We start from the raw sequence: 24,633 nt of genomic DNA on the forward strand, positions 1-24,633 counted from the left end.
CCTTCAATATTTAAAATATACTTAATATTCATGAACAGCTAAGCTAATAGAATGATAAATATTAGCTATATTTTAAAAGCTGAATTTTCATTTCTTTTTTTTTTTTTTTTGCTATTATTGATACAGCCAAAAGAGGAGGATCAGAAACCATTAACTTCATCGAATCCAGTGTTAGAACTTGAACTGGCAGAGGAAAAGGTTACCCATGACTCTTTCTAGGCAAGAGGTAAGTTTATGTAGAGTGTTTTGTAGAAAAAAGAAAACTGCACAGCATTTGCATTTATTTCTAGTTCTATCCAGTATTTTAATGTGATTGTTTCCCATAGAAGATGACTTACTGAACTCAATTGTAGTGCGGCTAGCCAGTTTTCTTCATGAAGTTCTAAATTATCTCTGCTTTTCTTGATACTGTTATGTTAAACTTTTAAAAGTATCTATCATTCTAAACTTTAAAAACTAAGCACATTGATTTAATGTGTATACTCTAATAATTATACTATTTGTCTAAATTATTTTAAATAATGTACTATTTTGTAACTTATTTTCCCTTCATACATTTTTCTAGGGCAAAATATAGAGACATCTTAAAAACCATTACTTTATTAATGGTCATTTATATTGCTTCAGCATTTCTCTATGATAAACCATACTAAGAGGAGTATCCTTCTAAAGATGTGATTGCATGCATAATAATGTATGACTATTTCCATTGGAAAATTTTCTAGAAGTGTGATTTCTGGAGTGTATGTATGAAAGATTAAAGTCTCTGTACATTTCTAAGACTTTTTATGCATACTACCAACGTTCTAGAAGCTTTTATGGGAGGTGATGACAGTAAGGAAAGGAAGGAGGGAAGACAACATTGGCAGTGAAAAATGTGAACACATCAGTAACCTTTTAGAGACTGTTAATTTTCTCAGCTCTTCAGATAGCTGTTTATTCTTGCTGTGATATGCTCACTCCGTCTTTCTTCTCAGCATATGTGTCTTTAGTAGTTTAGCATTTATTCAAAAATATTTTGTGTTCAGTGCTGCAAAGTGAAAGGTCTCCAGTTTGATTCCCAGTCAGGGCACACGCCTGGGTCCCTAGTTTGGGCATGTCTTACAGGCAACCTATTGATGTTTCTCTCTCATATCAGTGTTCATCTCCTCCTCTTTCTCCCTTCCTTCCCTCTCTCTAAAAATAAACAAACAAACAAATAAATAAATAAATAAGATCTTTTTTTAAAAAGATTCTGAATCTGTTGAGGAAATGATAGGAAACTAGATAGGGCATGAAACTGTATATTATGAACTGGAATTTTAGAATAAGAGCACCTCCTTATATAGAATTGTACACGAAGGCCAGTAGTTGGGAATGTTCTCCTCGGTCTTTGTGGTTTATGTGCCTGTAGAAGGGCACTCATTGTACAGGTGAACCCAGTGGGCACTGCGGTAGTTTACCGGGGTTGGTTGGGGGAGTATATGGGTAATAGTTTCTTCTATTTCTGTTCTGTTCGTCTCTTTTAATTAGGTGCTTTAGTGGGAATTTTAAATTAAATTATTGTCTCTACTGCAAAAGTAGAAAGTCCAAATACTACAACATCGTACTTAAGGGGTTAATTAACTAGCAGAGTATATATGGTGTTATGGCTGATAATCTAAGTGGGGCAAATTTTATGTGACAGAAATATAAGTAAAACTTTATTTCTATCAAATACTTATTCATGTAATTTGGTAATTCTTTTCAGGGAGAAATGGATTATCTTAAAACTAGGAATATATATAGAACAGGAAAGTTTGTGAATTGCCAAAGGTGCTCCTTTAAAGCATATGTGACAGAATCAGCAGATATAGTTCATTAAGTATTAGTGGATAATAATGTAATCAGTAAAGAAATTTACTCTAAGGATGATACTATATGGCTTTGTGTGTTAGCGAACTTTTCAAATTGTTCAACCACTGGGTGGCATTGTGGTCTAAATGTACCCATTCTTTCTACAGTTCCTCTTTGGTGTTTGGGCTGAAGAATTGAATGCCCAAGGAGACTACATGAAGTGCAGTGTGCAGGGCAAACTGAACAGAGCTATGCAGAAACAGACTGAGTCCTATCTCAGACCCCTTTTCAGAAAGCTGCAAAAAAGGGTGAGGTATCTCAAAATATGCTTTTCATAACTGATTTTTTTTTAAATAGCATATAGCTCTGAGTGGTGTGGCTTAGTTGGTTGGCCATCATCCTGCAAAATGAAAGTTCAGTTCAATTCCAGATCAGGGCTTGTGCCTGGCTTGCAGGTTTGGTAGGGTGCATATGAGAGGCAACCAGTCAATATTTCTATCCCTTTCTTTCTCCCTCCCTTCCTCTCTCTCTAAAAAAAAAAAAAAATGAAATCTTTAAAAAAATCTTTATTGTATTTTTTTACATTACATTTTAGTCCTCTTATATCCTCCCTTCCCCCAGCAACCACCACACTGTTGTCCATGTCCACGAGTCCTTTTTCTGTTTTTGCTCAATCCCTCCACCCCCTAACCTCTCCTTCCGTGCCCCGTGCAACTAGCTGTCATCCTGCTCTCCATCTATGAGTCTGTCCGCATTTCCCTTGTTACTTCAGTTTGTTCATTAGATTCCATGTATGAGTGAAATCATATGGTGTTTGTCTTTCTCTGACTGGCTTATTTTACTTGGCATAATGTTCTCCGGGTCCATCCATACTGTTGCAAAGAGTAACATTTTCTTTTCTTTTTCTTTTCTTTTTTTTTTTTTACAGCCAAATAAGTATTCCATTGTGTAAATGTCCCAGAGTTGTTTTATAACCTATTAATGGACACTTGGGCTGCTTCCCTATCTTGGCAGTTGTATAAAATGCTGCAGTGAACGTAGGGGTGATTATGTTCTTTCAAATTAGTGTTTTCGGTTCTTTTGGATATATTCCCGGACGTGGGATTGCTGGGTCAAAAGGCAGTTCCATTTTTAATTTTTTGAGGTATCTCCACACTGCTTTCTACTGTGGCTGCACCAGTCTGCATTGCCCACAACAGTGCAAAAGGGTTCCCCTTTCTCCATCTCCTCACCAGCACTTCGTTGTTTGTTGATTTATTAGGGATGGCCATTCTGACAGGTGTAAAGTGCTATCTCATTGTGGCTTTAATTTGCATTTCTGTAATGAGTGACATTGAGTATCTTTTCATATGTTTATTGGCAATCCATATGTCCTCTTTGGAGAAGTGTCTATTCAGATCCTTTGCCTGTTTTTTAGTTGGACAGATACGTAGGGAAAAATGAAACTAGACTACCTTCTTACACCACACACAAGAATACATTCAAAATGGATCAAAGACTTAAATGCTAGCCCTGAAACCATAAAAATCCTAAAAGAAAACATAAGCAGTCAAATCTCAGAAATGGCTCAGAGCAATTTTTTATCAGCTATATCTTTTCAGGCAAAGGAAACTGAAGAAAAAATAAACAAATAGGACTAATCAAACTAACTGAAAAGTTTTTGCACAGCAAAGGAAATCATCAACAGAGTAAAAAGACAGCCCACAGAATGGGAGAACATATTTGCTGGGACATATAATGAGTTAATATCCAAAATTTACAAAGTACTTTAAAAACTCAACACCAAACAAACAACCCAATTAAGAAATAAAATCTTTAAAGAAAATAGAATATATGAAATAAGAATAAATTCAGTCTGTATCTACACATGATATCTTCCAAAATTAATTTTTCTTCTTTTCCTTTTCCAGAATCTTCCTGCTGATATTAAAGAATCTATAACAGATATTATTAAATTCATGTTGCAGAGAGAATATGTGAAGGTACATTACCATGCTGTGCATTAGAATTATGGTTATGAACATATCTAGGTTGCTTGCCTAATATGTTCATTTAGTGTGGAAATGTTTATTATGTAGGAGATTTAAGAATAAATGTAAAATGGATAATTTTTTTAAAAACGACCTTTTATTTTCTTAATGTATTGCCACCTTAACTTTGGGCATTGAATATTAAACTTTCAGACCACACTGTATTTTTTAGTCATTTTTTTTACAAAAAAGTTTATTTATTTATTTTTGCTTTATATATTTTTAAAATTTATTTATTTATTTTTCCAAATACATTTGGCTCCGCCTCCCCCCCACCACTTTCCCTTGCCCCCTCCCTCCTTCCCTCCCTCAGCTCTTCCCCTTTGGTTTTGTCCATGAGTCCTCACTATATGTTCCTTGACTTGCCCCTTCCCTTTCTTTTCCCCGCCCCCCCCCTCCTTCCCTCTTGTCTCTGTTGGTTTCTTTTTCTTTCAGTGTTGCTTGTCTTATTCTCCTTGCATCTTTGTTTTGTTGGTTAGGTTCTGCTTATATTGTGAGATCATATGGTATTTGTCTTTCTTAAGGCAAGTGTAAAGATTCTTCAGATCATGTACTCCATATGGGCAAGGTGCATTTCATGACTGGGAATGAGTTTCAAAATTTGCAGATTGTTGGTTACAGCTCGGGATAAATTTTTTCCATACAAGCAATGTTGTGGAGATTTAAATACCTACTACTAATAATATAGCTGAACAGTTGTACTAATTATACAGTGGAATTTGACCACCCTTTACACTTGTTTCTATTAGAATAAGTTCCATGTCAGCCTGCCAGCGTCCAGCTGTCCCACTTCAGGACCGCAGCCATGGCCGACCCCTGGTTGGGGGACCCTTTCCCCTTACTCCCTCCTGAATGGGCCCTGGGAGGAGGGGTCATGGGGAAAGAGCTCTGGTGTCCAAGCGCTGCTGGGGTAGAGTTCAGAAAGGGGCGAAGGAAGGGCTGTCAGTTGGTGGAGCGGAACAAGAAGAGGAGGGCCTGGTGCCCCAGGGGTGGGCATGGGAAATGGGACACTCCTTGGTGGGCCGTACGCCAAGGGGGAGGAGCGGGCCTTCCGGTGGCTGGGCCCCCCAGAGGGCAGCCGTGGAGAATTTCGGTGCAGCAGTTTGGGTGCAGCAGGTCCAGAACAGGAGGCAGGCTCTGACCGAAAGGTGGGGGTGGCATTGCTTCTTCCGGGCTCTGCGTGTCTGTGCTCAGAGGGACTGCAGGCCCTCCTGGGTGCCTGGGTGGTCTCCTTCATCAGAGCCTCCTGCGGATGAGGCTAGAGTGTTGTTCTGAGTTCCTCTACATGAGAGCCAGCTAATCGTATCAAAGAAAAATGCTTCTGTTTTATGGCTATTAATTGTATTCTTGGATGGTTTCTGTTAGTTGCATCCTGCTTACCAAGGACAGTGGTGGAATGGATGGATAAGGCCACCGTCACTGCAAAAGAGCTCAGGTCACTTGCCTTTCCTCTTGTTACATTTCCCATTCTCGTATTTGAGAATCAGGTGAAGATTTATGTTGTATAAACTGCACAAAGAACCACGAAACTCTAATGACCTATTTGACAGTTTTCTTTGGAAATTTTATCAGTTAATATCCAGCGTTAAAGTTTACACACATGGGGATCAGTGATAAAATGTGTACACAGCCCTGACTGGTGTGGCTCAGTGGATGCGGTGCCAGCCAGTGAACCAAAGGGTTCAACATGCTTAAGAGATGGCCGAAAATTACATCAGCTTGATTCCCAGTCAGGGTGCACATGCCTGGGTTGCGGGGCAGGTCTCCAATAGGGGGCACTTGAGAGGCAACCACACATCCATGTTCTCTCCCTCTCTTTCTCCCTCCCTCCTCCTCTCTAAAAACAAAGTCAATAAAAAAAAATTTTTTTTTAATGTGTATTTGCCCTTTTAAAATTAAACTTCAGAAAAATTGAGTAGAGCAAATTCAAATTTATCTTTAGGGAAGAAATAATCTTTCAGTTAACCACTTTGTAATACCTGATTTTTTTAAAGTCAACTCTGCATATCAAACACACAGGTGTTTGATGCTTTTTTAAATGAAAATCTCTTAGAGACTGGCTGTATAGGCTTCTCTGAAACCCTCAAAGTCCTTTAGAATTTCCTTGCTATTTTGTTTTCCTTACTCACAAGTCACCAGGCTTGTTTGAGAAAAAGGGCCATCTGTCTTCATTGGTTTCTGTCTTTATGTTTCATAGCTTTTACAGTAACTTAAGGTTCCAGGCAGGTGGGAGGTTTGGGGGCCACGGTGAACGGATCCCGTCCTTGAGCTGATTCAAGAGCCAGCATTTATTCTGTTGCCACCTCTGCGTGGGCCCTCCATTCGTAGCCCGGGCGTGCAGAGCTACCGTTGCTGCCAGAGGCCTGGCTGCTGTGCAGGGAGTGGACAGCATTTCAGGTTGGATGGTGAGGAACTAGTCAGCTTCTGTCTTCTGCGTGATCACCTGTGGAGAAGGCTGGGTAGAAAGGGGAGCCAAACTAGAGCTTTCTGGCAGTGCATCAAATTCCCTGCCTGGTAACTCTAGGTCAAAACGCAGTCATATTCAGTGCACAAAGGCTGCAAACAGATGTTTGTCTTTCACTCACAAGGTGAGCTCTGGTTTCTGTTTTCCCATGGACATTTGTGGTCCTGGGCAGGACAGTGAGTCATCCCATATTTTAACTCCTTTTTTTTTCTTTTTCTTTTTTTGAATAAGGGGAATGGTAATGTTTTCAACATGCTTACGAGAGGGCTGAAAATTACATCATAAAAAGCTGTGAAACATTTGAAATGAAAATTTTGACCAACACAATATCTCTGCTTTTCTGATTTCTTCTTAATCTATCTTCTTAGGTTAATGATGTTTATCTCTAGATGGGCCTTGGAAATGCCCCTTGACCCCCTGATGTCACGATGGTTGATATCCATGCCAGAGCTGGCAGGGAAAAGATGTTTTCCAAGCATGCTGCACATATTTCCAGCTATTTTCAACCTTTTTCATTTCATGGTACACATATACTAATTACTAAAGTTCTGCAGCACACCAAAAAACATAAAACATTTTTTGCCAATCTGACCAAAAAAATAGGTACAATTTTGATTCTTTCACACTGGATAGTGATTGTTGTGCTGGGTGTTGTCATTTTTCTAAAACTTACTCATTGATTTTGGGGAGTGGGCAGAGAGAGAGAAACATCGATTTTTTGTTCCACTTGTTTACGCATTCATTGGTTGCTTCTTGTGTGTGCCCTAACCAGAGATAGAAGCCTCGGCCTTAGTGTATGGGGACAATGCTCTAGCCAACTAAGCTACCCTGCCCAGGGTTGGCTGTTGCATATTTTTATTTGACAATCTAAGAAAAAAAGAGGTCAGTGCCCCTGACTAAATAGGTAGTGCATACTTTAAAAACTAAAGCACACTGATAGAAAAATCACTGTTTTAAATGGTGAAACACAGCAGAAATATAATCAGGTAAGCAGTTTGGAGAGAAAAACTTAAAACTTACCTGGAGGTTAACACTCTCTAATTCCAAAACTGTAAATTTTGAGAGTAAAAGAATTACCACAAATAGGACATAGCATGACAGAATGTAAGTCCATTCCTTATAAATACTTGTATTTAAGACATCTTTGCTGAATAAAATAAAAACTTCCTCAGCTTTATATATGATGCAAGAAAGTGTGATGGGTTGTGTTTTAATTATCTTAGCACTGAAATAAGACTGTTGTGTTTGCTTTGGGAGTTTAGTGAAGAGCAGCAAATTTAGAGTATTTTGCAGTGAATTTCATTTTGTTACTTTTAAGGTAGATTTAACATCTACTAGGATAAAAGGTATGAATAGTAAAAATTTGATTTAATTAACATTTTTTTTTATCCTCACCTGAGGACATACTTGATGATTTTAAAGAGGGGGGAAGAAAGGGAGAGAGGGAGAAAAACATCGATGTGAGAGAGAAACATCAGTCAGTTGCCTCTCACATGCCACCGACTAGGGAACCAAACCCACAACCCAGGCATGTGCCCCAACCAGGAATTGAATCTGCAGCCCTTTGGTTTACAGGATGATGCTCCAACCAACTCAGCCACACCTGCCAGGGCTAATGAACTTAATTTTAAGTAACGTATAACAACACTTCTCTACACAGATAGGTGTATTTGTTAAATTTTTCTTCTTAGTGGGAATAAAATCAACTATATTCTTAGCTTTTGCTAGATTTTCAAGAATCCCAGGTTGTGGCTATGTAATGACTTTTGCTGAATGTTAATTCTAAAGCTTGAAAATGATACTCCAGAAGTTTACTTAAAATTTAAATTCACTTAAAATGCATAAAGTATTTTCAGATTTTGTGCCAAAGAACAATCATTACCATATTCATGAATCATCTTTTGTTTGTATTTCAATTCCAAGTGGTAGATATTAATTTATGTTACACTTTATGTTTTATTCACATATATTAGCATTTTAAAAAGTTCAACCTGAATCCCTGATATGAACTGTAGAATTTATAGAGTTCAAATATACTTATGGAAATTTTAGGACATTCCCATCTTATTAATAACCACCAGTGGCTGTATTGAAGGCAAAAAGCTTTTAGCTGAGAAAAAGAAAAAAAGATGTTTGGCTTTAACAATAGAAAACAATTTCCAATGATTAAATTTGCTAATTTTGTTCAGCTCTACCCTGATCAAAGCTATAGTAGGGTAAGAGTTCATATAATTAGATAAATTGTCTTAATTGAAGAGCATTTCTTTTTTAAATAATGGTACCTCCCCATAAACTTTTTTTTTTTAAGTATACCTTGTGTTTATTTTTAAAGCTTTCTGGTTTATATTGGAAGCTGCATAGTAATCTGTCCTCCTTCAGTTGGTCATCCTTTTTAACTGTGATCTTCTGGACAGTGCAAGCGCAGTGTGATGTGGAAGCCAATGTCTAGGCTCAGTGTTGTTGGAGTCCCTGTAGCTTATTGTTACTTTATAGGAATATTATCCTCAAGTTGCTTCATCTTCCTTTTTTTTTTTTTGTAAGAGCAGCCAAAATCTTGATTGTTTTTTTAAAGTGGACACTATATTTTTAAAATATTAGTAACAGATTTTTAAAAATTGACATTACATAAAGCCAAATAAAATTGCAATTTGTGATCTGTGTCATTAAGCCCATAGTGCAGCTCAAGGCAAAAGAATGCTGCCACCCTCATGTGAGAGTTTCATGAAATTTTTGGTTACAGTTAACTGAGTGACTTACTCAGCTGTCTTATTAAACTCCTTGTTACTTTGGTATTTAGGTGAGGTTGATTTGAATTATCCTAAAAAAGGAACAGTTTAAATATATTATTTGAAGCATAAGTCTGGTGTTGGCACACCTTTTGTTAAAGGCTGATAGGCCTCTGTCGCAACTACTCACCCCTGCAGCTGTAGTGCGGACGCTGCCTGCGGCTGTTCCAGTAAAACCTCATTTAGCAAAGAGGCTGGTGGTTTATGGCCGTAGTTTGCTGACCCCTGGTAAATGCCTAAACCCAGACCTTTTTTATGATATGATTTTTCCTGTGGAGGTAATTGCAAAAGTCATTTAATGGGGTAATTATTTCTTTTCGAATTGACATAGAACATACCAACAAACAGTGTAGTGTGTGAACTGCACTAATATTAATTGTTAAGCTCAACGATTCTTAATATGTGTAATATGTATCAAGATGTAAAACAAGGTCTAGATATAGAACATTTCTAGCAGCACCCCAGAAGTTTCCTTCATGTCTTTTCCCAGACCTAATCCTCCCTCCCATCAGAAGTAGCCACTATTCTGATTTGTGTCATTATTGGTTAATTTTGCTTGTTCTTGGATATCTTTTTAAAGGAAGCTTGTAGTGTGTGGAATAATTTTTTTATTTAGGAATACTGGTGAGAAATATCTGTTTTATGAAATACAGTAGGAAAAAATTCAAGGCGTTATTTAGCTATAATATGATTTCATCCTTGGGTATTATGCAAACCTCTATAGAATTTAAACTAGAATTTGTTTGAAGTGTTCCCTTTCTCACACCACAAGGATGTTTAACTAAAACAAATTTTTAGAGAATTTTCTCACCATGCAGGTCAAAGAAAAGTTGTGTAGCTTATTACGTAGTCTCAAATCTAAGGGTGAGATTTAAACTGATGACAGTAACTTCAAGGACTTTGTTCTGCCAAATACAGATGTAGCTTTTGGCCCAGATTTGGGTATAAAGCTTCTTTCATACAGATTATAGGAAGCTCCTGATTATTTAGACTTTATAATTCAGTCATTTCAAGACATCTCTTGAAAAGGTTCACATCTTGGGCATTCTTTATTGGTTGGTAAAGAAGAGAAGGGTGAAACGGTGAAAATTGACATCCAATGACTATTTGCATCTTTAGGTCCCCTCTCCACCCTCTTTTGTCCTGTGTCGCAGAAACTTGGCTTTTATGAACAACACAGACAGACTCTTTTAGCCTCTGGCTTCTGATTGGGACAAGCAGTGAGAGGGACTGGAAGGCATTTTGTAGGTGGGAGCAGAATGATTTTGGGGTATCTATTTCTCTGGGTTCCTGCCTGTGGAGTCTTCATATCTGCACCTTCTACCCAAGGCCATGTCTTCTCTCAGTGCCTGTCTCCATGCAGTTACCCTCTCTGGGGTTCAGTAAAGTGGACCAAAAGGGGCTACATACTAACCTGACAAGCTCAGGGGCAGTCTGCATGGCAGCCTTACAAACTCACAGACCTAAAGTAACCACAAAGGATGGGCTGAAATTAAAACTTAGTAACTAAAAGCAGTTTACGGCAGGTAGTCATGTCCTAAACTAGAGTCTTCCCTGACAAAAGTCAGTCTTTACCCAATTAAATCTCTTTTGTCTTTTTGCACCTACAATAGCATACCTTTGGAATGTCAAAATAATTTCCATCTTCCAGACCCCTCAAAGCACAGGCACTACACCAGAGAGAAACCGCAAATCCCCCGATTGTGTTCATTGTTAACTGTTAGCTATCATATACGTATCTGTGTAAAAGAAGTATGTGTCTATAATTTTATTTTTTATCCAGTCCCAGAAGTTTTCCTGCTTTGCTTTCTCCTGCCTCCTTAATCTATCACCAGTGGATTTTATGTAACTCACTTATACCTCCTCTTTTGATTGTAATGTATAAAATAAGGTGCAAAACTGCTGTTTTCCAGAGCATTTTCTCAGTCTGTTGTAGTTTTGCTTCCTGGAAATTGTCATCTGTTTGGCTCAAATAAACTCATAAAAATAAGTACAGGTTTGGGCATTTCTTACATTGACAGTAACCACTCCCCTCCCCGTGCCCCTTCAGAACTCAGGCTGGCCACGACCTCCAGGCATTGTCAGCTCTGGGATACTGTACTATCTCATTGTCCCAAGTCCTGCCCACTCCTTTGTAAAGTCCTTGGAACTGCTACCATCACATTAATCAGTAAAGTACGCCCTTTGTTTCTTGTTGATGTCCTCCATGATATATATAGATTAATTGATTTGTGTACTGTATTACCACACAGATTTTTAGGGGCATTAGAAGATTAAGGAATAATATTCATTTCCAATCATTTTGCTTAAGCTTTCACTATTACAGCAGGCAAAATTATCCTATGTTATTTTTCTCTGGCAAGTTGTTTGTAAATTCCCTAGTAAAGACATCATTCCAACATTTTATATCAGTTATCTCAGTCCATATTTCCAGTTTTGAAATATTCCATTATATTAGCATTTGCCATATCTATTTATTCATGGAACATTTATAAATTTATAATGTTTTCATGTATTGCCAAAATGGTGTAACAGAAACATTTGTAACTGCAATGAGTGATCACAGCTTGGTTTGTATGCTGGATACACAACATCCACAACATCATGGTTGGTCAGTAAATACTCTTGTGCATCAAATCATGTGACAGCCATTGTCGGTCACGTGGCTTCATGCTACTTCCTGGCATGCTTGGCTCTGATAAACCGTTTTTTTTAATTTATTTATTTTTTGTTCAAGTACGGTTGTCTCCATTTTCCTGCCACCACTTTCCCCTGCCCCACCCACCCCCACCCCCCCTCCTTAGTCCTTCCCCACTTTGGCTTTTTCCATAGGTCATTTATACATGTTCCTTGATTTGACACTTCCCCATCTTTCCCCCATTACCCCCTACCCCTCCCACTGGTTACTGCTGGTTTATTTTTTCTTTCAATGTTGCTGGTTATATTTTTCTTGCTTGTTTGTTTTGTTGATTAGGTTCCACTTATAGGGGAGACCATACGGTATTTGTCTTGCACTGCTTGGCTTATTTCGCTTAGCATAATGCTCTCTAGTTCCATCCATGCTGTCTCAAAAGGTAGGAGTTCCTTCTTTCTTTCTGCTGCACAGTATTCCATTGTGTAAATGTACCATAGTTTTTTGACCCACTCATTTATTGATGGGCACTTAGGTTGCTTCCAGCACTTGGCTATTGTAAATTGTGCTGCTATGAACATTGGGATGCATAGGTTCTTTTGGATTGGTGTTTTGGGATTCTTAGGGTATAATCCCAGCAGTAGAATTGCTGGGTCAAAAGGCAGTTCCATTTTTAGTTTTTTGAGGAAATTCCAAACTGTTTTCCACAGTGGCTCTACCAATCTGCATTCCCACCAACAATGTACTAGGGTTCCCTTTTCTCCACAACCTTGCCAGCACTTGTTGTTTGTTGATTTGTTTATGATGGCCATTCTGACTGTGTGAAGTGGTATCTCATTGTGATTTTAATTTGTATCTCTCTGATGGCTAGTGATGCTGAGAATCTTTTCATATGTCTCTGGGCCTTCTTTCTGCTTGTCCTCCTTGGAGAAGTGTCTGTTCCAGTCCTTCGCCCATTTCTTAATTGGATTATTTGTCTTCCTAGAGTGAAATCGTGTGAGTTCTTTATATATTTTGGAGAGCAAATCCTTGTCAGAGGTATCATTGGAAAATATATTTTCCCATACAGTTGGTTCCCTTTTCATTTTGCTGATGTTCTCTTTAGCTATGCAGAAGCTTCTTATTTTGATGAAGTCCCATTTGTTTATTTTTTCCTTTATGTCCCTTGCTCTAGGGGATGTATCAATGAAAATATTGCTACGTGGAATATCTCAGAATTTCCTACCTATGTTCTCCTCTAGGACTTTTATGGTGTCATGGCTTATATTTAAGTCTTTTATCCATCTTGAGCTTATTTTTCTGTATGGTATAAGTTGGTGGTCGAATTTCAATTTTTTGCACGTAGCTGTCCAGCTCTCCCAACACCATTTGTTGAAGAGGCGATTTTTACTCCATTTTGTGCTTCTGCCCCCTTTGTCAAATATTAATTGACCATAGAGACATGGGTTTATTTCTGTGCTCTCTATTCTGTTCCATTGATCTATGTGTCTGTTCTTACGCTAGTACCAGACTCTTTTGATTACAGTGGCCTTGTAATATAGTTTCATGTCAGGTATTGTGATCCCTCCTACTTTGTTCTTCTTTCTCAAAATTGCTGCAGCTATTTGGGGTCATTTATGGTTCCATATAAATTTTTGAAGTGTTTGTTCTATATCTGAAATACATCATTAGTATTTTAATAGAGATTGCTTTAAATCTATAAATTGCTTTGGGTAGTATGGAAATTTTGATGATGTTAATTCTTCCAATCCATGAACACAGTATATGCTTCCATTTATTTGTATCTTCCTTAATTTCTTTCTTCAGTGTTGTATAGTTTTCTGAGCACAGGTCTTTTACCTGCTCAGCTAAGTTTATTCCTAGGTACTTTATTTTTCTTGTTGCTTTAGCAAATAGGATTTTTCCCCTGATTTCTGATTCTGATATTTCATTGTTGGTGTACAAAAACACCTTCATCTTCTGAATATTGACTTTGTATCCTGCTGTTTTTCCAAATTCACTTACTAGATTGAATTGTTTTTTGGTGGAGTCTATGGGGTTTTCCATGTACACTATCATGTCATCTGCAAATAATGACAGTTTTATTTCCTCCTTTCCAGTTTGGATGACTTTTATTTCTTTTTCTTGTTTGATTGCTGTGGCTAGACCCTCCAATACTATGTTGAATGGAAGTGGTGAAAGGGGACACCATTGTCTTGTTCCCAATCTTAGTGGGAAAGCTTTTAGTTTTTGCCCATTTAGGATGATGCTGGCTGTAGATTTTTCATATATGGCCTTTATTATGGTGAGGTATGCCCCTTTATTCCTGCTTTGCTGAATGTTTTTATCATAAATAGGTGCTGTACCTTATGAAGTGCTTTTTCTGCATCTATTGATAAGATCATGAGATTTTTGTCCTTTTTTTTGTTTATGTGATGTATTACATTTATTGATTTGCGTATATTGAACCATCCTTGCATCCTTGGGATAAATCCCACTTGATCATGGTGGATAATTTTTTTAATGTATTGCTGGATGCGGTTTGCCAATATTTTGTTGAGGATTTTAGCGTCTATGTTCATCAGTAATATTGGCCTATAGTTTTCTTTCTTTGTTGTGTCTTCATCTGGTTTTGGGATTAGGATGATGCTGGCCTCATAAAAAGAGTTTGGAAGTCTTCCTTCTTCTTGGATTTTTTGCAATAGTCCGAGAAGGGCAGGGGTTAGTTCTTCCTTAAGTGATTTGTAAAATTCTTCTGTGAAACCATCCAGTCCAGGGCTTGTGTGCTGGGAGTTGGCTCCCATAAACCATTTCTTAAAGACAAGTTATTGTAGTGATAACAAACTGTCTACCATTTAATACTCCCCAGCATATTAAAACAAATTTGTTAGGAAAAAATACTGCTAACATTTATCTTCACATACATCAGTATTTAATATCACTTTTGATAGAAACACATTTTGGGGAATGCTGGTCTAAACTGTGCTATGCTTCTTGTCAGCTGACAGCTTAACTGATAGCAAGTAGATGTTTTACTTGGGGTATTAAATCTTATATTTCTCAATTGCATGCTTGAAGAAAAGTCGGACCATCTTGTACTGAGAAAGCCGCATAGTCAAATAAAATCTTCCCCAAATTAATCATTTGGCCTAAGTTTTTACCTAATTTAGCTGAAGAGAAGAGTGCTATTTTCAAAATGGAATTGTCACTTGTAATTGTTATTTTCTGTGAAATGAACCTTGAACTGGAAATGTTCTCTTATCAAAAGCAGGTAAATAAAAAAACAAGAGCAGCTCTGTTTTGCACCATAAATTATAAAAGTAGATTAAGTTAGTCTCAAGTTAAATTTTCTTTCATTTTCCATTAAGTCCTACAGATAATGAAAAATTTTTTACAGTGGGACTTTTCATAAGAAGAGGTGTGGAATTATCTTTATCTGCCTTCATTCCAAGTGGCCCAATCCAGATCAATTATTTAATAGTGTAGAATGAATTATTTAAATGAATTCAATTTTAATGATATGGTTGTGGAAAGAATTCTTGTAGGCAGTTTTGGACAGATTGACCTTTTTATGAATAATTATGGATGTTAATTGAAAGTGTAGAAATTAATTTTTAATCCCTGAATACACATTTTTTTAACATTACATTACAGGTCAAATGAGTATTCCTTTATTCTGAAGTTTACTCTTAATTTAAGTATTGGGTTGGCCGAAAAGTCTGTATGCTTTTTTCTGTAAAATAAAAGACACCTTTTTCATTTTCACCAATAACTTTATTGATTTGGATATTTTGAGTATGTTGGTTATCTCTTGCATTGGTATAATACGGCCTACCTGACCATGGAGCATCCTCCAGTGAGGAACCTCTAGCACAAAATTTGAAAATCACTTTTGACATGTTTGATCAGTCACAGCACCTTCTCCATATACTGCTTATATCTTTTTTGTGTGTTTTTACCTTTCTTGAAATTATAAAGCATAATATGCCAAAAATATATATTTTCTTCCATCTTCAATATTAAAATGGCTACACAAAAATTCACCAATTTTGATTTTTTTTTCAATGCATGTTGATATGACAACTGTCACAATACAATATAAAAAAATTGTTTCAAATGACGTTAGAGACAATTAAGTGCTACTAAAGCCATCTTATGGAAAAAAAAAAAACATTTTGGCCAACTCAAAACCTCATGTTAACTCATTCCTTTATTAGAACTTTGGCAGTTCACTGACGGAATTTTTTAAACAGCTAGGTGGAACATGTCACTCAACTTCTCTCTTATTCTTCAGCTTCTTAGGCTGTATGACTAAGTGGATCTATGTTTTCCTCTCCAAGCCTTTGTTCTTATAGTGTAGACTAGTGACAGGTACAGAAATAACTGATTTAATAAAGTATCTTTTTCATACTTCCATACAAATGTTACTTAAAAATAAACAAATCTTTTTTCAAATTCTATTAACTAATGATAGTTTATGAAAAAAAGGGAGATATACCTAAAGAGTTATTATGGTTTCTTTTGGTTTAAAAACATTTGTGTTCTGCAATAATAAAAAAAATTAATGGATCAGGTTGATAGTTTTAATGGTTTCTTGATTATCTGGATATAAAAAACTCTTGGTCAGGATTTGTATCCTGTATCACATCCTGTGATACACCAAATTGTATCTGTATTTGATATGTACCTTATCTAGCATATTCTATAAAGCTTTCAATTAGATTTTTTTAAATTATGAAATGCACATAAAATTTACCACTCTTAACCATTTTTAAGTGTACAGTGCATCAATTAAACTTTTAAATGCAGACTATTTTCTTAAAAATATGCTGATTTTAAAAATTAATTTAGTTAAATATTAAGTGGGGGAAGGAGTCAAGGAACCATTCATGTAGAATCTGTAGACTCTGTGAAGGCTCAGGACTCGGGACTGTTAGGCACTTGTAAAAGGCCATACGATGGGAAGGGGATGAAAACAGTTGTTGAGAATTAGAATAAATAGTCCAGAGGTTCCCTCTACCCTGTGCAGCTGGGCCCTGCTGCCCTTCTCCCACTCTGGCACAAATCAGGTTCACTTTCTGAGGGATTTGCATGGCTCAGGAATGGGTGATGCTATAGCAGGACAGGTGACTTCAGTGAAAATCTATGTGTTGCAATTGAGGCCTCTACTTCCTGTTCTCCATGGGCTCCTCTGCTGCTGACAGCCAGGCTTTTAACTCTAGTCAGGAAATTGGAGCTTTTGTCTCTGTGAACCAGCCCAAGAGAAAAGACTTACAGCCACTAACATTTAGAATTATGAAAAAACTTGCTTGCTGCCCTAGTGTCCTAAGATAAAGTTCCACTGACAAGTCCTGCTTATTCAGGGAGTTTCCTTTAGTTGTTTAGTGCCTTACTCAGAAAAATGAATGTTCACCTAGGACCCTCAGAAATTTAGAGAAAATTGTATGGGTTCTTTACATAGTTTGGCTATTTACCCCTTCTCAAATAATGATTTGCAAATATTTTATTTCATTTTATAGGCTGCCTTTTCATTTTGTTGATGGTTTCCTTTGCTGTGCAGCAATTTTTTAGTTTGATATAGTCTCACTTGTTTATTTCTGCTTTTGTTGCCTTTGCTTTTGGTGTCAAATCCAAAAAAAAAAATCATATACTACCCGAGTCAGTGTCAACCCTGTCCCCCCAACCCAATGCTAACAGTGTCCCCCACAACCCTCACTGGATGATTTATCACTCATTTTTAACATGTGATCTTTTCCACCTTTGGTAATGCTGATTCCTCTGACATGATGCTCCCAAACTCTTTTCTCTGATTAGCCAATTCCCACTAATCCTTCAAGGCCAGCTCAGGGGCCATTGTCCCTTGTCTTTGTGGAACCTTTCATTGTGTCCCAGCTCAATTAACTTCTCCCATCACTGGGCTCTCACAGACATGCACAGATCCTTGTCCCCGCATCCACTGCTCTGTATTATGACAATCAGCTTACTGTCTTTATTTCACATTCATTTGGGTCCTTCAAAATAGGGACTACATTCCATTCACTTTTAAGTCTCTTGCTAGTCTAGTGCTACACGTGAAGATACTCGTAAACATTTGCTTTATGACTATGTATTTGAAAGTATAAACTAGAAAGGTTTGGAGTGCACCCTTTGCCCCACCCTTCCTTTTTTCCCTTCCCAGTTGTAAAAGAGTATTGTATACAGCAATCTAGAAATAATGTCCTGACCTTCTTTAGTGGTGTAAGGCCTAAAAATGAAGGTCCAATATTATATATGCCTTGATATCGGGAGAATATTGGGAGACCTCCAATGGCCTAACCACAAGTTCTCTTCCCTGCCCTCCTCCAGATAGGTCCCCTAGCCGAACAACCCTTTAGCAAATAGATCAGATGTCACTCCTTCTTATCCCCGAGTAGTGGATCTCAGTTCCCAGCCTGCCCTCAGAATTCAAACTGAGCTCTGCCTGAATTTCTATTCTAAGGAATTATGAGCAAATAAAATGGTCTTTGTTTAAGCCACAAAATTTGGGGGTGGCTTGTATCCCAGCAGTAGTTAACTCAAATGATTAACTTTCTGTAAGATCCAACACGATTATTTTTAGGCCTCACATCCTCTCATGGGAACCAGGAGGCACCCATTCTTTTGATTCTACAAAGAAGCCTACCCCTCCCACAGCTACTGGTTGTTTATTCTGTTCCATGTAGTCCTGTTTTCAGTTTACTCCTCCCCCTGGCTGAGTATAGGCGACTCATAAACTGCTGTTAGTCTCATCTGTCTAGTGTCAGGTGTTGTATGTCTGGTCACCCCTATAACTCTAGAGCGGGAATCTCTCCCTCACCAATGGCATGAATAGGAGGCGATTACAACCACCATCAGTTCCAGAGGAAGAGCAATGATGGTGATAAGTGGGAACCAGGTTAGCAGGAAAGTGTGTAAAAGACCTAGAAGCCTTGGTTTATGTCCCTCATGAATTTTGTGTCATGCTGGGTTCTTGAGTTCCTAAGGTAGAACTAGTGATTTGTATATGGTCCTAATGCTATTGGAAAACAACAACAACAACAACTTACCTAAATGTGTGCGTACCTGAGTAAAGGCTATAAGGGTTATGAATAATACTACATGGGTAGTTCAGATATTTCAAAACATGGCAGCCATGGAGTGGAAATGTAACTTCTAAAACGGTCTTCAGTTGAGAATGGCCTAAACTGAACTAAGTTTTGTAGAATTGCTAAGGTTAAAACTAAGAGAGCCTCAGGCTGATTCCCTTATATGCTCTATTGTTTTGCTTTCTTTAACCCAAGTTAAAACAAGGGGAATCCATTCAGGACCAAAGCACCGTCTGGCTGGGGTAATCCAAACAACAGTAGATTTTTGGGGGGCTTGAATTATTTCCATAAATGCATCGATTTCCACCTCACATTAGTGTTAGGTCAGGAGAGTTTATTCTGCAACTACATTTCAAGTTTGTGAAAGGATTAGACTCCTTTCAATCAGCAGTTTTGAGACAGAAACTACAACTTCAAGATGCAAATCAGTGTCCTCTCATTTAGTAAAATGCCTACTATATAAACATAAGATGTTTAAGATATAGGTATTAGAAAAATGGGGAAATAATAACAACCCAAAACTAAAATGAAGAAAAACCCAAGCTTCAGAAATCTGTAAGAGCGGTGCTCTCTTAAACAAACTTCCTTTGCTGATCATTTTTTAGTGTTTTGGTAAATAATTTCAAAACTGACTTTGTGTTAGCAAAAAGTTCAGATTCCATCCACAGTTCAAGTCTATAGGTTTCTGGGTAATGGCCTGAAATCAGCCACAATTCATTTCAGCCCACATTATTCTGCTGTCTCTCACAGATATTTTTTAAATAACTTATTTATTTATTTATTTATTTATTTATTTATTTATTTAGAGGGGAAGGAAGGAGAAAGGGAGAGAAACATCAATCGGTGGCTTCTCGCTTGCACCCCCAGCAGGGGACCAAACCTGAACACTGGCATGTACCCTCAACCAGGAATCAAACTGGTGACCCTTTGCTTTGCAGGATGATGCCCAACTAACTAAGCCACACTGGTTGGGGGCACAGATATTTTTTAAAAGGTTCTTTGGCATCCAGAGGAGTTGACTATACCTGGTAAATGCCTGAGACACTTTGGACATGGATCAAAGTCATTTTTTTCTGAGTAAAGACATTATACTAAAAATGGAGAATGGACTATATCCACATTTTTGAATTCCCTAAATGTCCTAATATTTGCATATTAGTATGGGCAGCAATACTTTTATTATTTCAATTCTATTTTACTGTATGAAGCACTTTATAGAAGCTAGCAATTCTTAGCTGAAAATGGGTTTATTAATTTAGTAAAGCTTAAGTAAATAATAATGTTTCAATAGTCCTTTTCTACCAGTATCCTTTTAGGAATCCAAAAAATATCACTGTAGACAACAGGTGGCTATGGCATAGCTGCTCTTCTACTTTTTCCCCCACGGAGTTCAATTCTATTTATAAATATTGCTACATTTACCTTTATTATAGACACTGACTTACAGTAACTTGTTGATAGTCTCTCAGAACTAGGAACAGAGTACATGTCTACTGGAGTTCCCTGGAAGACTCTAGAGTACAAAGGGATAGCGTGGTCCGGCCCTCATTCCCAGATATACTTGTCTGAGTCTCAGTGGGACTCAGGTGCAGGGTATCCTTTTCCCTGGCCTTCTTAAAGGATGTGGGAGAAGTGACAGGAAGACTGTGGTTAGGAGTCTCCATTCCAATCCTGATTTTGTCACTAACAGTATCTTTTGACAAGTTCCTGTTTTGGACCTCACTTTCCTTATTTGTAAAAAGAAGACACTGAACCAGGTAATCTTTACAGGTTCTGTCAAATGAAAGGTTTTACATATGGTAGATTATTTTTGGAAATGGTTGCAACAGTCACTCCTACCTCCAATTTCCTACTCTTTTTTGTATAATTTGCCTGATTATAATAAAATATATACACCTATGCATACACCACCGCAATCAGGGTACAGAACATTTCTGTCATCCTATAAAGATCCCCCATGCCCTTTTGTCAGTTCCCACCCTCCAGCCCTAGACATCTGCTTCCTGTCGCTCCAGATTAGTTTACCTTTTGTAGAATTCCATATAAATAATATACTCTTTTGTGACTGGCTTCTTTCACTCCTCATCACCACATCCCTTTTGCAATGTGCCTGTACCATTGTCTCATTAAGAGTTGAATCTATTTCCCAGTCTCTTGAGTCCATCCATGCTTGCTAGCCCCCTGGCTTGCTTTGACCAACAAACAGACTATGAGACATAGAGACAGAGACCCTGCTCTGTTCAATTGAGGCACCCCAGTCAAGACAACATGGAGCAGAGTAGAGCCACCCTCACTGAGCTCTGCCTGAATTTCTAACCCAAGGAGTCATGAGCAAATAAAATGGTCTTTGTTTAAACCACAAATTTGGGGGTGGCTTATAACACGGCAGTAGTTAACTCAAATGATTAACTTTCTGTAAGATCCAACAGGATTTCTTTCAGGCCCTAGAACTATTAGTGAAGTATACAAATGTTTTACCTTAAACTTTCCTACAACTTTTTCTTTTTTTAAAATTGAGATATAACTGACATATATTTGTTTCAGGTGTACATGATTCAGTATTTGCATATATTGTGAAATAATCACCACAATAAGTCTAGTTAACATCTGTCTCTAGACATAGTTACAGAATTTTTTCTTGTGATGAGAACTTTTTTAAGATTTACTCTTAGCAACTTTCAAATATGCAATACAGTATTAACTATCGTTGCAATGCTGTGCATTACATCCCCATGCCTTGTAATTGCAAGGCTGTGCCTTTTGACCCTCCTCACTCCACCCTCCCTCCTACATCCCCTGCACACAGAATGTCTAGAATGAAGTGGAAAAAATAAAGCGAGAGGTCATTGCTTTCATTATTTATTTATTTTGGGTGGGGGGGGGTAACGGAAATGCTGGTGTGACTATCTTTTGGCTATCCTTTATCAACTATTGCTCCAGAATGAAAAGAGCAGGTTTGAAGAGATCAATTTTCCTTATGTCATGTGGTTTTTTATTTTGTGCATCTCTCACAACACCTTTAAATGATGTGTCATATTTGTTTTTTGTTCACCAAGTCAGTAAATAATTTACAAAGCCCCAAATACTTTGCCAGGTACTGTGCTAGGCTCCCCAGAATAACAGTAAACAAACAACACCCTGCTCTCATGGGTTTTCAAGTGGGGAGAGAAGCCATTAAATAAACGCATAAAATATGCAACAGTATAAGGCTATGAAAAGAAATAAACGAGGAGTATGGGAGACAAACAGTCACAAGCTCTAAACTCAAACTTTACATGGTGCTATAAAAAAATACTCTATTTTCCTCTTCTGCATCATAGCAGACTGTTGTTCATACAATAGATGCTTTCTCAGCTCACTCCATGCCACTTACTTACGTTCAGTGGCCTCCCACCTTCTCTGACCAGACACTTTTTTTACTCATAAAAATCACAGAATCATGGGATCCCCAGAAATGTTACCCACCCTGCCCCCACCCCCAAACCCCAGCCCTATCCTTCTTCCCACTCTCTCCTCCCCTCCGCTGGCTGTTTCTGTTGGGACCTGTGTATGAGGCAACATGGCTCTCAATCAATGAGCATTGTCCACCTCCACAGTTTTCTGTGAAATCCCATTATTTGTAAGAGGAAAAGAAAAGATGTTAGAAAGGTCCAAAGACAATTTGATTACATATGAATTCCTAGAGTAGCAAAGGAATGCAACGTTAAAGGAGATGGTGTTAATGTGAATGACAGCTTTCTACCACTGCAGACACTAATACCAAAATCTGAAGATGTGAGGGCAAACACAGACTGTTGGGAAACACCCATCTGGTTTCAGGAACTGTAGCCCCACTGACAGCGAGAGGGTCCCAATGCTGGAGCTGAGCAAGGAGGCCTTGGGAAAATAGGCCACTGAGGAGACAAAATCTGTCCCCGTGGCAGGGGCTCAGCCTCTGCCTCTCTCACATCACCCTGCTCGGCCCCAGAGGATGGCTGGTTAGTCAATGACAGGTAAGACCCTTCGATGGCAGGGGCAACCTAAGACAGACACAGTCACATAGGGGCCATCAGGAAAGGACTTAGGGGACACGGAGAGAAGGCAAAAGACTCTCACCCCTCAGCTTGGACATGGCCGGAGTCCTCATTCTATCTGAAAGAAGTCTCCTTATCTCTTGGCAGCTCTGCCCCGCCCTCCTGGCTCAGGCTTCAAACAATAATTAGGCAGGTACAGCCCTACACTGGATCCAGAGGTTCAGTGGCGGGGCAGGGCAGGCTGGAATCAGGCCTAGAAGTAGATTCCTTGAAGCATGCTTTGCCTTCCCTCTAAAACTATGGTAACCGGCTCATGCTGGGAAGGAAATTTACATTATTCACAAACCCCAGCCTGAGGCAGATCTCTTGTGTTCCTTCAATTATTATCCATGGTCTCCATTTGTTTTCTGTAAACATAGCCTTATAACATTGATTGATGGGCTTTGCATCCATACCTGCACCCATGGTTCTCAATGAAAGCCACTTCAAGAGAAGGGCTCAGGGCCTTCCTCACTACAGGGAAGTGCCACCCCTCTCCTGGCAGACAGAGAAGTGTCTGGAATGATTTATTTCATTTCCCCCATCCACGACGACCCCAGGACGGGCTCTGTGGGATCAGAGTCCACGCTCCCTCCTCAGCAGATCTGTCCTCTCTTTAACTGATGTGGAAAAACACTGCCAGCTGTTCCCTTGCTGAAGACCTCCGTGGGCCAATCAGGAAAGACGGTTTCGCAGCAACTCTTTTCCTCAAAGCCTTCTTGTAACCCCCTCCGCTGTTCCCAATAATCACGATAGGAATAAGAAAAATGGAGCTGTTGCTCCTGTCCGCCAAGCAGCACCACGCCAGAGGGCAAAACACCCTATTTTGTTTCCACCGCGTTCTTTAAACGAAGCCTCCTGATGCTGTTATAACAAGGAGGACGCGTAGAGGAAAAGACGACTCTGAATCACTCTTCTCGACCACTCTCTTCTGGCGGGTAGCGACAGGCGACCACCTCTGCGAGGGCGGAGGCAAAGCCGTACTGCACTTCGCCTCTCCCCTCAGACCGAGGACGCAGAGCCTCCCGCCGATCGCGACGCGGCTCCTCGGGAAGTAGTGCCGTCCGCGTACGGAGAGAAACTTCCGGGCGGCGCTGGTTAAGCGCCCCGCGCGCTGCGTGCTTTCCTGTCCGTCAGGTGACGCGTCCGCAGAAAGGAGGCTGCAGCAGCTCCCACCCGCCCTGAGCGTGGGAAACTGGCGGCCTCTCTGCGTCTGCTCGGGAAGTACCCGCAGCCGCAGCAGGCAGCTGGAGAGGCAGACGGCTGGGACGGGTCGGCCGTGGAGGCAGCGGCTCCCGCATCTTTGGCTGGACCCTGCGCACGGCCAGGCCCTCTCTTCCCCTTGAAGCTTGACAGCTGGTGCCACAGGTCGTGCCGTGGACCGTGGTGGTGTTGGCAGCCAGGCTGAGTGTCTGCCAGGACTTGGCTAGATGCACCTCCCCAAACTCCTCTGCTGGGCGTCCGAGCCTCTGGCCCCTCGGCTGTGAAACCGGAAGGTTGTGGGGGTTCCAACTGAAACGATGCAGGTTAACATACCCACATGTGGCATACACAGTAATTTCTCCAAAATAGAGTGAGGAATAAAAGGGACACACTATTAACATACGCGGCGACATGCATGCATCTCAAAACATTCTGCTGGGGCAGGGAGGGCGGTGGTGGTGGGGGAGAGATAAACGCAAAAGACCATAGTGACTCTGTTTCTATGAAATTCTAAAAGAAGCAAAACTAGTTAGGGGAAGCAGTTCCCTGGGGAGGGGTGAAAACGGAAG

The 24,633-nt window shown here is 39.2% G+C and overlaps 1 protein-coding gene across 1 annotated transcript; it reads left to right on the forward strand.

Annotated features, from left to right (window-relative positions):
- The first annotated feature begins 205 nt into the window (after window positions 1-205).
- LOC129084805 (pre-mRNA-splicing factor 18-like) lies at window positions 206-23,963 on the forward strand. Its single transcript, XM_054591019.1, is given in 8 exon segments — window positions 206-226; window positions 1,983-2,123; window positions 3,726-3,797; window positions 6,678-6,796; window positions 7,259-7,295; window positions 7,628-7,655; window positions 23,618-23,672; window positions 23,804-23,963. Coding segments are annotated over 8 exon segments (633 nt in total).
- The last annotated feature ends 670 nt before the right edge of the window (window positions 23,964-24,633 follow it).

This window comes from Pteronotus mesoamericanus, unplaced genomic scaffold (genome assembly GCF_021234165.1).
Source record: "Pteronotus mesoamericanus isolate MK-2021 breed Mesoamerican mustached bat unplaced genomic scaffold, CSHL_Meso_final contig_130, whole genome shotgun sequence".
Lineage (NCBI taxonomy): Eukaryota > Metazoa > Chordata > Mammalia > Chiroptera > Mormoopidae > Pteronotus > Pteronotus mesoamericanus.